Source organism: Echinops telfairi, unplaced genomic scaffold (assembly GCF_000313985.2).
Source record: "Echinops telfairi isolate 266 unplaced genomic scaffold, ASM31398v2 ScPeMD7_7439;HRSCAF=8477, whole genome shotgun sequence".
NCBI lineage: Eukaryota > Metazoa > Chordata > Mammalia > Afrosoricida > Tenrecidae > Echinops > Echinops telfairi.
Genome location: NW_022111339.1, coordinates 2,899,505 through 2,913,669, shown reverse-complemented (window position 1 = coordinate 2,913,669; position 14,165 = coordinate 2,899,505). Strand labels below are relative to the sequence as shown.

The window sequence follows — 14,165 nt, the reverse complement described above, 5'->3', positions numbered from 1 at the left end:
TGAGATCATCCCAAGAACAGATTTGATACACCAGTGCACACTAATGATAGAAGATCCGATGAACTGTGGGTTGATATCAAGAACATGATACATGAAGAAAGCCAAAGATCATTAAAAAAGGCAAGTAGGCACGCCACTTCCGGTTCCGCGTCGGTCGGGGGTGGCGGGGGGAGCCGGCTAGGGGCCGGGCGGGCGGCCGTTGGAAGGGGCGTGCCCTGCAGCCTCGGACCCCAAGGCTGCCAACCGTGGGCGAGCAGTGGGCGCGCGGGCGGCCTGGCAAGGCGCTCCGACTGTAGCAGTGTCAGCGTGTTATGATGCCATCTCGTACCAACCTGGCAGCGGGGCTCCCCAGCAGCAAAGTGAAGTACTCCAGACTTGCCAGCACAGACGATGGCTACATTGACCTTCAGTTTAAGAAAAGCCCTCCTAAGATCCCTTATAAGGCCATTGCCCTGGCCACCGTGCTGTTCTTGATTGGCACCTTTCTCATTATCATAGGCTACCTCCTGCTAGCGGGCTACATCAGCAAAGGCGGGGCAGACCGGGCCGTTCCCGTCCTGATCATCGGCATCCTGGTGTTCCTGCCAGGATTCTACCACCTGCGCATCGCCTACTATGCATCCAAAGGCTACCGGGGCTACTCCTACGACGACATCCCCGACTTTGATGACTAGCACCCACCCCGTGCCCGAGGAGGGTCAGATGGGACTGAGCTCAGTTTGTGACACTGGGCTGAAACGAGCTCAGGAATTCAGTAGTGTGCAGATGGCTCCCAGCTGTGGCCAGGTTTTATGGGTCTGTCTCAGAGACGCTGACAGGAAAGTAAGGATGTAGGACATGCTTTGTTTCCCTGGCCCAAGCTTCCGCCGGTTCTCCACGTGACCGTCCTGGAAGAAGAGGGACGGTCGTTGCGTGGAGAAGCAGGAGCTCCCGCTGCAGTGGAAGCGTTCGGTGCCGCCCTCCCTAGAGCTGCTCGTGCCTCTTTCAGTAGTCTGTCGTTTTGCTCTTGTGGCAAATGGAAAGATACAATCTGTCCGTCAAAAACAAAGCGGAGTCATTTATTTTGAAATAGCCCTCCAGGTCCCCCCCCCCTTCTCTCCCAGCTTGTGTTCTGTGGGACACGAATAATCTAGTGGGACACTAGGCTGCTAAAATTCAAGTATCAATATGATCAAAATTTTGTACTTGCTTAGTGACAGCATTCTGGGATTTTTTAAACTTCAGAGGAGATTTTCAGAGGGGGCTTCAAAAAGTTCTTGGAAAAATTCCATTATCTTTGAAAAGTGTGATTTTCCCACAAGCTTTTTGAAGCCACCGCATAAACATTGTCTTTGCTGACCAGCCCGTACTCAGCCCAGATCTGTGTCACCAGAATGCCAGCCAGCACGTCACGGGGCTTTCTGCCCTTTGCAGAGCAGGTGCTCCTTACAGCAGGCCCTCAAGGACTGGAATTTAGGCTGCTTCCTAATGAAAATGATAGCAGTTATTATTTCAAGTGTTAGAGCCCTTTCTCTTAGCATCTTGTATAGTCATCCTGCTGAAGGCCAGAAGACACCCTGGAGCCAGAGAAGTAGACAGCTGTTTGATTGATTCCCAACTTGCAAAAATGACATAATTGAAAAAAAGTAAAATGTTAAGATCCAAAAAAAAAAAAAAAAAGGCAAGTAATAAAGAAAAGATCAAAGTAGATGTCAGAAGAGACTCTGAAATGTGGTCTTTAATATCTAGTAACTAAAGCAAATGAAACAAATGATGAAGCCGAAGAGCTGCAAAGAAATTTTCAAAGGGCAGCTTGAGAAGGCAAAGTATTAAAAGGAAATGTGCTAAGACCTGGAGTTAGAAAGTCACAAAAGAATCACATACTCAGCTAAAAGCCTAAAGAACATATTCAAGACATGAGTTGTAATAGTGAGGGATTCTCTGGGCAAAATATTGAACAAGGCAGGAAGTATCAAAAGAAGATGGAAGAAATACATAGACTCACCATATCAAAAAGAGCTGGTCAATAGTCAACCATTTCAAGAGGTAATATGTGATTAAGAACCAATGTTACCGAAGGAAGATGTCCAGACTGCCTTCAGGGGATGGGGGTAAGATAAGGCCCTAGGAATTGATGGGATTCTAACGGAAATGTTTCAACAACCAGATGAAACACTGGAAGCGCCCACATACCTATGCCAAGAAATTTGGAAAACAACTACCGAGCCAAAGGACTGGAAGAGGTCTGCTTTTGTACCAAATCCGAAGAAAGATGAACCAACAGAATGTAGAAATTATCAAACCATGCCTTTGTGGAAGATTATCCATCAACGTTCTCAGCAGTACATGGACATGGAGCTACCAGAAATTCAAGTTGGATTTGACATGAGGTAGATCTGACATGAGGTGGCATATGGCACATGGTGACCTCAGATGGATCTTGGCTGAAAGCAGAAAAGACCAGAAAGAGATTTACTTGTGTTTTATTGACTATGCAAAGGCATTCATAATAAACTATGGATAGCCTCAAGAAGAATGGGGACACTTCACTGTGCTCAGACCCTGGACATGGACAAAGAGGCCGCTATTGGAACAGAACAAGGGACTATTGAGACATTTAAAATCAGAAAAGCTGTGCACCAGGGTTGCATTCTTTCACCATACTTATTCAATATCTTCCTTGAGCAGATAATAGGAGACACTGGATCCCATGAAGAAGAGCGTGGTACCAAGATTGGAGGAAGTCTTGTTCACAACCTGTGACATGCAGATGACAACCTTGCTTGCTTAAGGGGAGGACTTGAGCATTGGCTAATGAAGACGAAGGACTGCAGACTTCAGTTTGGATTATAATTCAAGGTAGAGAAAATAAAAATCCTGACAATGGGAGCAATAGGCAGCATCGTGATAAATGGAGAAACCACTGAAGTTGTCAAGGATTCCAATCTGCTTATATTGGTGATCAATGCTCATGGAAGCAGCAGAGAAGCAATCAGAAGATTGATTGCATTGGGCTAATCTGCTGTATAAGACCTGTAAAGTGTTGAAGAGCAATGATGTCACTTTGAAAACGAAGGTGTGCTTGACCCAAGCCATGGCATCTTCAAGCTCCTCATATACATGTGAGAGTTGGACAATGAATAAGGAAGACTGAAGAAGAATGGATGCGTTCTAGTTATGGTGTTGGTATAGAATATTGAAAATACCGTGGAGTTCCAAACAGACAAATCTGTCTTGGAAGTACAGTTAGAATGCTCCTTAGAAGCAAGGATGGTGAGATTTCACCTCATGTACTTTGGACATGTTATCAGGAGAGATCAGTCCCTGGAAAAGGACATCATGTTTGGTGTGGCAGTTACGTAATCTCCAGGCAACTTGAGGAAAGGGTGGAGTCTAGCCTGTCAATCAAGTCATAGCCAATGAGGCCTCTGCGTGGGCATGGCCTTCTCCTGAGGATTCTGGTAACTCCTGTCTTCCTCCCTGAAGGTTGGATACACACTCTCCCTTCAAGACTTTGCTATTGACAAGCCACGTGGAGCTACGCTGATGGAGCCAGAGCCCTGGAGCTGGAGGAGCCACGTGGAGACCCATGCGAGTGCTGAAATGCTTCCACCACCACTGGATCCACAAGACTTCCCACCCACAGGCCTGTGATCTTCCTGCATTCAGCATTATTGCATTTGCTTTGTGAGTTTGAAGAGGAATTTATAGATTGGTATCAGACATATGGGCTAATATTGGACATATGGACTTGATCTGGACTGTGCTGAGATGTTTTCTTAATATACAATTACTCTTTGATATCAAGCTCTCTCTCACACACATTTGAGTGTCTCTGGATTTGTTTCTCTAGTCATCCTGGACTAACACACTTGGTAGAACGTCAGAACAATTGGAATGTTGTCAGGGAGATGTATTGACACACTGGCTGCAACAATGATCAACAAACCTAAAGATTGTAAGGGTGGCCAAGACTGGCAGTGTTTTGCTCTGCCGTGTTGGAATACATGATGTGAGACCCCTAAACAATAACAATAACATCCTTTAATCCTCCATTGAACTTTTTCTATTGACCAGCAAAGTGGAAAGCTCTGCTCTCAGGCAGTGTTAGAAAGTGTTACTATCACTCCTCTAGCCAATCAGGGAGGGCTGGCCTAGCTCTTGGGGACTTGCCTGGGGGGTGCTGTTGATGGAATTTGGGGTTCTAGGGTTGCATGGGGTTGAGTCACACCCTGACTGCCTTAGTCAGGGCAGTCCCTGAACCAATTGTGTAAGCTTTTCTACTTAACGTAATGTACAGATCCTAATCCAGGTCCCATTTCCACTCCCATAATCCTGCCTGCACCTGTGATGTATCAATCTGTCAGCACTCATGCTTTTGTGATCGTTTTCCTTCTACTTCCATGGCTATTTAAATGATCAAATTCTGGCAAATCCTTGGATACCATTATGACGTTGTGCTGATGGCCTTCCTCATTGGGGTGATTTGTCTTTGTCCTATTTTAAGATTGAGTAAATGTGTTTCCATAAATTAATTTGAAATTGGGCTCTCCTATTGTCCCCTACCTTAGGTGCCAGGTAAGGTGGAATCGAGTCCTTGCATGACGAAGGACACCCGATTCTAGCACAGAACTAGAGCCAGTTATGAGCAGCAGCTCTACCATGGTGGGGGACACGAGAGGAAGGAAGGAGTGCAGATTTGGATTCAGGCTAGACCAGTGACACTGGGGTCTTGGTAGTCTTCTCGTTCTATGGAATCATTCAGGGCTGAGTTGGCCACTTCAACTCTTCCTTTGGGCTTCTGGTGGTTAACTGCTGTTGAGTGTGTCCCCAACTCATGGTGATCCCCTGCATACTAGAATGAAATGCTGCCTGGTCTTGTGCCAACTCCATGATCAATTGTAGGCTGGACCCTTGATTTCATTGGTTGAGTTTTTTGAAAGTAGGATTGGTAGGTTTTCTTCCTAGCCCATCTTCATCTTGAAGTTCTGCTCACACCTGTAAACAGTGTAAAGTATCACAGCAACATGCAGACCTCCACCAACTGACAGATTGATGACTGAACATGATGTGCATTGATTAGGAATCAAACCCAGGTATCCTGCATAGAAGGCCAGAATCCAACATCTCCATTCCTCTAGGTCTAACCTCACATTAAGAACCCTTGTAGCTCAATGATTAAATGCTCAGCTGCTAACCTAAAGGTGGATGGTTCAAACTCACCAGCTGCTTCCCATTAGAAAAGACTTGGCGATTTCCTCTCGTAATGATTCGAGTCAAGCAAACCCTCGGGGGTATTTCTACTGTCATGTCGGGTCACCATGAGTTGGGATCAAAACAAGCTCATGCTATATGAGTGATCACTGTATTTATTGAACCAACAAAAAGATGCGCTAGCTTAAAACAAATAGAAAAACAAAACACAAACTACATGATATCTAACATAGGGCTTCAGTGATATTTGGATGTCCTTTCCTCAGTAGACGAAATAATTAGGATTTCTAGGACACTGCAATTATTTATTATGAATTGAGTACAAAACATTTTGAAATCAAGATAGATACAGGAAATCCAAAAGATGAGCCCTTTTGGGAAATGCTAATCCATTTTACTGTTAAATCAATGACTAATACTTTGAGGATTCATTTATTGTTACTAGATTCCACATCTTAAAGGAAAACAAAGCCAAACAAACAAGATGTTATAAAATCTTAGCATGCAATAACTTTCTGCGTACGTTTTCATTTGGTTTCAGGCAGGTTTTATGAATGTCTACTCACCAGTACAGGTGAGCCGTGAAAGTGCCTGTGAGCCCTGTCTCAGGTGAATTGTGTGAGACTGCATCGGTCTCATCCTCCCTGACCTTTTGTTCCTCTATTTAGAATCACTACCTAAGACACTGTTAGTTATGGAGAACGAATGTTTAGATAAATGTGCTTTAAACTTGCCAAGCTGGGAGAAATAAGGTTCTCTTGTGAGTTTACAAGGTTTCAGACCCGAGGTGAAAGCTCTGCTTCTCATGCGGACATTGTCAAGCTGGAAAGGATGATTTGATTGCCCCTGCATTTTGCATAGGTCAGCACAGTGGAAGCTTAGTCATGCAAATCCCTATGCCTTAGCATATCCCTAGCTCAGAGGGACGGAGCCCATGTTTTCCTGTTTTATCTGTGTTTGTAGAGGAAAGTATGTCTTCTATTGTGCTTTTAAAGAACAGATGTCAGAACACTGTTTAAACGGTATAACCCAAGTATTGGAAAATGTTTTTCTGATCTGAAAGAAACAACATCGAACAATCACAGCAACGGGTTCAGTCTGCCCAGTTTGATTTTCAAGGAATAGTTGAACTGTTGAGGGACTTTCCAACACCTGTCCTTTAAATAGTGTCCCAATGCAGTCAAAAGAAGGTCAAAGCCCTTTTGAACTAACTGCTCCTTTTGGGGACTCATCCAGACAGCAATATGTGGCTGTCCTTCAAGGACTGTAAGCCCTTTAGAACTTTAGGCCTCTGTGTTATGTCCTCATTTAGTCTGCAAACAGCCCAGGAGGCACGCACAGTGAAGTGGGAGTGCTTTTCTGCAGACAAAGCGAAGGATAAACCAGGTGCAAGTTTCAGCTAGTTGCCTTTGAGTTTAGTCTGACTCATGGCCACCCAACGTGTGCCAGAGTAGAACGGTGCCTCACAGGGTCTTGTATTCGAGCTTAAATTCTGAGCACTACAGAAGAGGACTTGAGGCACTTGCTGATGAAGATCAAGGATGATAGCCTCCAGGACACGCTAGGACATGCCCAAATCGTCACAACTGGCCCAGCAGGTAGCATTCTGATAAATGGAGAAAAGGCTGAAGTTGTCAAGGATTTTGTCTTGCTTGGATCTACAGTGAAGTGTATGGAAACAGCAGTGAAGAGATCAAAAGATGTGTTGCATTAGGTAAATCTGCTGCACAAGACCTCTGTAGAGTACTGAAAAGTAAGAGTGTGACTTTGAAGCCTTAGGTGGGCCTGACCCAAGCCATGGTATTTTCCATCACCTGATCTGCATGTGAAAGCTGAACACTGCTACCATGACTCGAATTCTATCTTGCAAGACTGGCTAGACCAGAGGAGGTACACTGGTACAGATAGGAACTGAAAACACAGGGAATCCAGGGCGGATGAGCCCTACAGGACCAGTGGTGTGAGTGGCAAAACAGGGAGGGTAAAGGGAGAATGGGTAGGAAAGAGGGAACCGATTACATGGAACTGTGTGTGACCTCCTCCCTGGGGGACAGACAACCGAAAAGTGGGTGAGGGGAGACGTCGGACAGGGCAAGATATGACAAAATACCAATTTATAAACTATCATGGGCTCATGAGGGAGGGGGGAGCGGGGAGGGAGGGGAAAAATGAAGACCTAATGTCGGGGGTTTAAGTGGAGAGAAAATGTTTTGAGAATGAAGTACAAATGTGCTTTACACAATTGATGTGTGTATGGATTGTGATTAGAGTCGTATGAGCCCCTAATAAAATGTTAAAAAAAAAAAAAGAAAGCAAGCGGGACACTGACTAAGGAAGACGGAAGAAGAATTGATGCACGTGAATTGTGGCGCTGGAGAGGACACAGAAAGTACCAACCCCGTCTTAGAAGAAGCAAGGCTAGAGTGCTCCTTAGAGGGAAAGATGCAAAACTTACAGCTCTTATGACAATCTATACATCGATTGTATAAAAATATTACTTTTTCACCTAACTATATCTGCTGGAATTGATTGTACAATGCCGTCTGATAGCAATGTCATCTATGTCCCTTGACTGTGATCAGAGGGATTCGCCTGAGCCTTAATCTATGTGCAAGTGGATTTTGGGCTCCCACTGCCATCCACAGTCTTTTAGGGCAGTGTTTGAGAGCTGCTCTTTTCCGAAGCAGGTCTCCAGGCTTTGGGTCCTGAGCTCCTGTGGATAGACGTGAACCTCCAGCTTTCCCAATAGCAGCGAGCACGCACCCCATTCCCACTGCCCAGGCACTCTAAGGAACAGTATGTGTTTAGGGTAAATCAGTTGTAGGGACTTTCTATACTGATACACAGTGACAGTTTCAGAAATGCACAGGGGCAGTTTTACCCTGTCCTATTGAGTCGCTTTGAGTCGGCTTGATAGCAGTGAGTTATTTTATTTTATTTTTTTGAGGCGCAGTGAGGGTTGAAAGAGCGATAAAAGCAGATGACAAACCATCTCTCTGGTAAATTTGTAGTTAAAATGGATGAACGGAAGGAATAGTGGACAGGCAAAGTGAACCAGAGTCAGGAATTGAGTGAGCTTCCTGGGGTTGAAGGACACACACACACACACACACACACACACACACACACACACACACAGAAATGGTGGGTAGACCTCACCCAGCCAAAGGGTGTAGAAAGGTCACTGGTCTCTTTGCATACACACAGCAGCCATTTGCAGCATTTATCTGAATCAAATTCAGAATAACCTTGGAGCAGTTGCCAGTAAGGGGAGGTGAGATTCCTTGCCTTATCTCATAAGACAAATTTTATGGTAGGCGACAATGAGATATTGTTCAGCCATAAAGATAATGAAGTTCTGATATGAACCTTAGAACAGTATGCTGAATGAAATAAGTTGGACACAAAAGGACCCATACTTTGCTACCCCGCTTATATGAAATATCCAGGATCCGCAAAAGCAGAGAGACTAAGGTGGGGACCAGGGACTGTGGTGGCTGTATCAGTGGGCTCAGGCATAAGGACAATTGTGAGGCTGGCACAGGCTGGCACACCACAGGTAAAACAAGCAAACAAATAACACGGAGTAAGAAGATATGAGGCGCTGATACCAAGGGCTCAAGTAGAAAGCAAATGTTTTGAGAATGAAGAGGGCAACAAATGTACAACTGTGCTTGACACAATGGAAATATGTATGGATTGTGATAAGAGTTGTATGAGCTCCCAATAAAATGATTAAAAAAGAAGAAGATAACAGATGAATGAATTGCAGTCAAGAATATGGAGCTGAGGTTTATGACGAGGCTTCAAACAGTTTGGTGCTACCATGACACGAATTCGACCTTGTAAGTCAGGCTAGACCAGAGGATGTACACTGGTACAGATAGGAACCGGAAATCCAGGGAATCCAGGGCGGATGATCCCTACAGGACCAGTGGTGTGAGTGGCAATACTGGGAGGGTAGAGGGAGAGTGGGTTGGCAAGAGGGAACCGATTACAAGGAACTATATGTGACCTCCTCCCTGGGGGACAGACAACAGAAGAGTGGGTGAAGGGAGATGTCAGACAGGGCAAGATATGACAAAATAATCATTTATAAATTATCAAGGGCTCATGAGGGAGAGGGGAGCGGGGAGGGAGGGGAAAAATGAAGACCTAATGCCGGGGGCTTAAGTGGAGAGGAAGTATTTTGAGAATGATGAGGGCAATGAATGTACAAATGTGTTTTACACAATTGATGTATGTATGGATTGTGCTAAGAGTTGTATGGGCCCCCTAATAAAATGATTAGAAAAAAAAAAAAGTATGGTGCAAAATGCCAATATTTTGAATGGACTTGCCTGACTCTTCAAAGCTCCCTCATATTTTTGAACTAAAAGACCAAAAGGGTTGCACTGGAAGCCTTAGTTTGCATATGGACTATGTTCAGAATGTGCCTCTTTTTGAACTGCCTTAAGTAGCTCCAGTGGTGCAGTGGTTAAGTGCTTGGCTGCTAACTGACAGACCTATGGTTTAGATCTACATTTGCTCAAGAGAGAAAGATGTGGCGGTCTGCTTGCATAAAGGTGACACCCTTGGAACCGCGATGGAGCCGTTCTCTGTCCTACAGGGTCAGTGTGAATGAGAATTCCCTTGAGGGCAATGAGTTTGATTTGGGTGGTGCAGCAGCTAAGCTCTGTGGTTAATTGAAAAAGTTACACATAACCACTCTGGGAGGAGACCCGGGGTGGGGGTGGGGGGTGTTCCTGTCAAAACAACTCTGTGGACACTTCTATTCTGTCACAGCCAGTGGTTCGGAGATGAAAATTGACGGCTGCTGTTAGGTGCCATCGAGTCGGCACGGACCCACAGCGACTCTACGCGCCACACAATGAAACGCTGCATGGTCCTGTGCCGTCCTTCCCAGGGTTCCCACGGCCGAGCCCACTGACGCAGCGGAGGGCCTTCCTCGGTTTGCCACCCCTCCACTTGACTAACGTGCTGTCTTTCTCCAGGGACTGGCCCCTCCTGGCACTGTGGACAGAGCATGGAAGACAAAGGCTCCATCTGTGCCTCTAAGGACCACCGGCCTTGCTTCTTCCAATACAAGTGTCTTATTTGAAGCAGTCCACAGTACTTTCCAAATTCTTCTCCAGCGCCTCAATTCAGATGCATTGATTCTTCTGGGGCTTTCCTAATTCAAGGTGCAACACTCACATGCATATGATGCAATGGAGAAAGCCATGGCTCGGGGTCAAGCTCCCCTTAGTCCTCAGAGTACCATATTGCTGTTCGATTCTCTAAAGAGGTCTTGCGCAGCAGATTTACCAAGTGCAATATGTCTGTTTATCTTGAGTGCTGCTTCCATGAACATTGGTTGTGGATCTAAGCAAGACGAAGTCTTTGTCCACTTCAACCTTTTCTCCACTTATCACGCTGTTACCTATTGGTACAGTTGTGAGGAGTCTGGTGGTTCTTACATTGAGTTGTAATCCATACTTTAATCCTTCATCTTTATCATCAAGTGCTTTAATCCCTCTGCGCTTTCAGCAAGAAAGCCTGCCTCGTCGGCATACCGCAGGTTGTTAATAAGCCTTCCTTGCATCCCAGTGCTGTTGTCTTTATATAATCTCCTTCTCTGATGATTTGCTCAGCACACAGATTGAACAGATATGGTGAGAGGATACAACCTTGCCACACACCTTTCCTGATTGTAAACCATGCAGTATTCCCTGTTCTATTCCCACACTGCCTCTTGATGCATGTACAAGTCCCGAATGAGCACAACGAAGTGTTCTGGAATTCCCATTCTTCTCAAGGCTATCCACAGTTTACTATGGTCCACACAGTTGAGTGCATTTGCATAGCCAATGAAACAAATAAAATAAACATCTTTCTGGTATTCTCTGTTTTGAGCCAGGACTCATCTGACGTCAGCAATGATCCTTTGTTCCATACCCTCTTCTGAATCCAGCCTAAACGTCTGGCAGTTCTCTGTCAATATGCTGCTGCAACCGTTGTTGGATGATCTTAAGCAACATTTTACTTGTGTACTTTCAATGATATCATTCTATAGTTTGAGCACTCTATTGGGTCACCTTTCTTTGAAATGGGAACAAATCTGAATCCCTTTCAGTCAATTGGCTAAGTAGCTGTCTTCCAAATTCCCTGCCATAGAAGAGTGAGTGCTTCCAGTGCCTTTTCAGCACTGGACTAGACAGGACCTAGCAACTTCAGAGCTGCTTTGTGAAACAGCACTAACATATAATATTGGCTTCGAAGTTTGTCCAGATGTGGCCAGGCCATATACTATATTATCCAAGAGCAACACGCTAATACTTTTGAGAGAGACATCCTATTTCTCCTTTTACTGGGCTCTGTCAGACTGCTGGGTGGTTCACAAGGTTCATGTACTTGGCTGCTAACCAAAAGCTTGGAGGCTCCTGTCTACCTTGAAAGAAACACCTGGTTATCTACTTCCAAAATATCAGCTACATAGAGTCCCTGGGTCACAATTGTCAGCCTCTCTGATAACGCCTACTTAGCATTTATTGTTATGTAAATGTGCCTTAACTTAGAATTCCCCTAACATAGAAACCTGCAGATTCTTTTTCACAATCACCTTCACAGGTTCATTGCAGTGTCAAGTCCGTGAAAGGTCTTGGAGCCTCTTCTTTCATTAACCAAACCCCAAACCAAACTCACGCCAGCATGTGGATGCCAACTCATAGAGACCCTATAGGACATGATAGAACTGCCCCCGTGAGTTCCCAAGATTGTAACTTATTCTACAGAACGCTCCATCTTTATCCCTCAGAGCAGCTGGTAGTTTTGAACTGCTGACCTGTAGTTAGCAGCCCAATGCATAATCACTCCCCCACCAGAGCGCCTATCTTGCACTAAAGTAAGGCCGAATAAGGACTATCTGCACCTAGTCTGACTTTCCTACCAATTTGCACGCAGAGTGGATCACCATAATTTGATGTTCATTCCTCATCTATTGGCTTTATCCACCTGGGTACTGAATGAGCCCAAAGCTTTGGAGCAGAGTTTGGGATGGGAAGAAGGCCAAATTGGGAGCTTCAACCAAGTGTCTGTTGCCTCAGTTTTCATTTGACTAGCAGTGTCTGTGAAATGCACCAGAGACCGTGATCTTGGGATTCTTCTATCGCAAAAGAAATCAAGTAGCAAGTTCTTCTGGAGCTTCTCACCCATCTTAACAATTAATCCTTCTTTGTTTCTGTTGAATGCGGAGGGAAGCAAGTAATTTCAGGGGCGTCTAAATGAATCACTGACTCGGTGTAGACTTGTCTCAGTAGGAAGCTTCATTGGCACCTGGGGCAGGACAGGAAATGAATGGGTAACGAGAACTGCACCTGGTTCATTTTTGTCTTCTTTGATTTATTCTCTCGATCATTCACCCATTTAGTAATGACGCAATCTGCTTGTTTAGTGTTGCAGAGGGAGCTCTGGGTGGGTAGTGTGTTGCAAGTAGGGCTGCTGACTGCAAGGTGAGCAGTTCAAATCCACCAGCTGCTCTGAGGATAAAGATGAGGTTTTATACTCCTGCAGAGCTTTGCGGTCTCTCAGACCCACAGTGGCAGCGCTACAGTATCCTCTGGGATGGCTCTGTGGCTCAGAATGGACTTCGTGTAGTGGGGTTGCGTTTGGAGTGTTGCATGCCTGCACTGTAGTCAAGGTAGCTAGCTCCTTGCCCTTAAGACACTTCCTCTCTACAGACAATCCAAGAAACACATTTGAGGCACTCAGGAAATATTTACAAAGTAACTCACGATTTTCCCTCCTTTGAGGTACAAGATCAAAAGGGCCATGGTACAATGGATGGTCGTGTTGGTACCTGTTTGAATCGCCCACATGCTCCCGGAGGCGTTGAGAACAGAGGTGAAGGGGAGCCAAGACTGGGTTTTCAGGGCTCCCGACTTTCCCACGCCTTCCCCTGAGTCCATTGCCTTCCTAGGAGCCTGGGAATTACAGTGCTGGTCCTCTGACTCACCAGGATGCTGCAAAGATGGGCGAGACAGTGTCTGCTCTGCCCCTGCCGCCCTTTGACAGCAAGGTATCTCTTGAGATGACTAGAGGGTGTTAATGCTGAGGATAGCAGTTTCGATTTACATTTCCATAAGCCAGACAACCTAATCCACTCTGTCTAAACATGGAAATCCCATAACTCTGCCCAGCTCATCACTCCATTAATCCACTTAACCCCTGGCCAATACATAATCTAAATATTTAATCTTGTCTATTTGTTATCTGTGTTTATTCAATGTTCATTCATGGTCCGAGTCTCCTCTCTGTTTATCCATTTGCTTCAACTAGCTGTGCCTCAGGAAGGGAAGGGGGACTGTCTCATGCATTCATTTCTTTTCTAGCCCCCAGTACTAAATAGGACACATAGTAGGTGCCTAACAATTGTTTGACGTTGAAGGGCAGGCACTTTTCAGAGTAACTGTTTCCCTTTCATCTGAAGAGAGATCTTTTATCATCGCCATACGAACATCTTACTTTTGAATGCCCACTCCAATGCCTGACACACAGGGCGAATGGAATGAATCTGTGTGTGAAGGACTGTCTTAGATAAGGTGTGCTACTGTGACACAGATAGCACAGGTACTTGACTTCGAGGAACAGAAATAAGTTATTTAAAAAAACTTTTTTATTACAGTTCTGGAGGTGAAACATTCCAATCAGAGTTTCAGTCATATCAAGTCCTTTCTTGTAGGTAGGTCACCCTGGGTGATCCTGGATACTTGGCCACCAAGAGTCATGGCATCGTCTCCCTCAGGTTGTGCCCAGCATGTATCTGTGTTTAATTAGTTCTTTTTAGAATTCAAGTGTGACTTGGTTTAGGAGATATTCTACTTTAGGATGGCTTATTAACCTATCAAGGAGAACTCTTTGCACCCACAGAGATAGGGTATGTAGGGCTTAGAATTCCAACAAATATATATACATATTTTTAAACATTTTATTAG

General features: G+C 45.0%; 1 protein-coding gene across 1 annotated transcript; it reads left to right on the top strand.

Moving 5' to 3' along the window:
- Positions 1 to 236: 236 nt before the first annotated feature.
- On the top strand, positions 237 to 736 carry LOC101652250 (transmembrane protein 230-like). Its single transcript, XM_045298687.1, has one exon. It carries the CDS (start codon positions 312 to 314, stop codon positions 672 to 674), a length of 363 nt encoding a protein of 120 aa, XP_045154622.1. The 5' UTR covers positions 237 to 311; the 3' UTR covers positions 675 to 736.
- Positions 737 to 14,165: the final 13,429 nt, after the last annotated feature.

Coding starts and splice junctions, on each gene's coding strand:
- LOC101652250 (XM_045298687.1), top strand. CDS start 312: ATGATGCCATCTCGTACCAACCTGGCAGCGGGGCTCCCCAGCAGCAAA.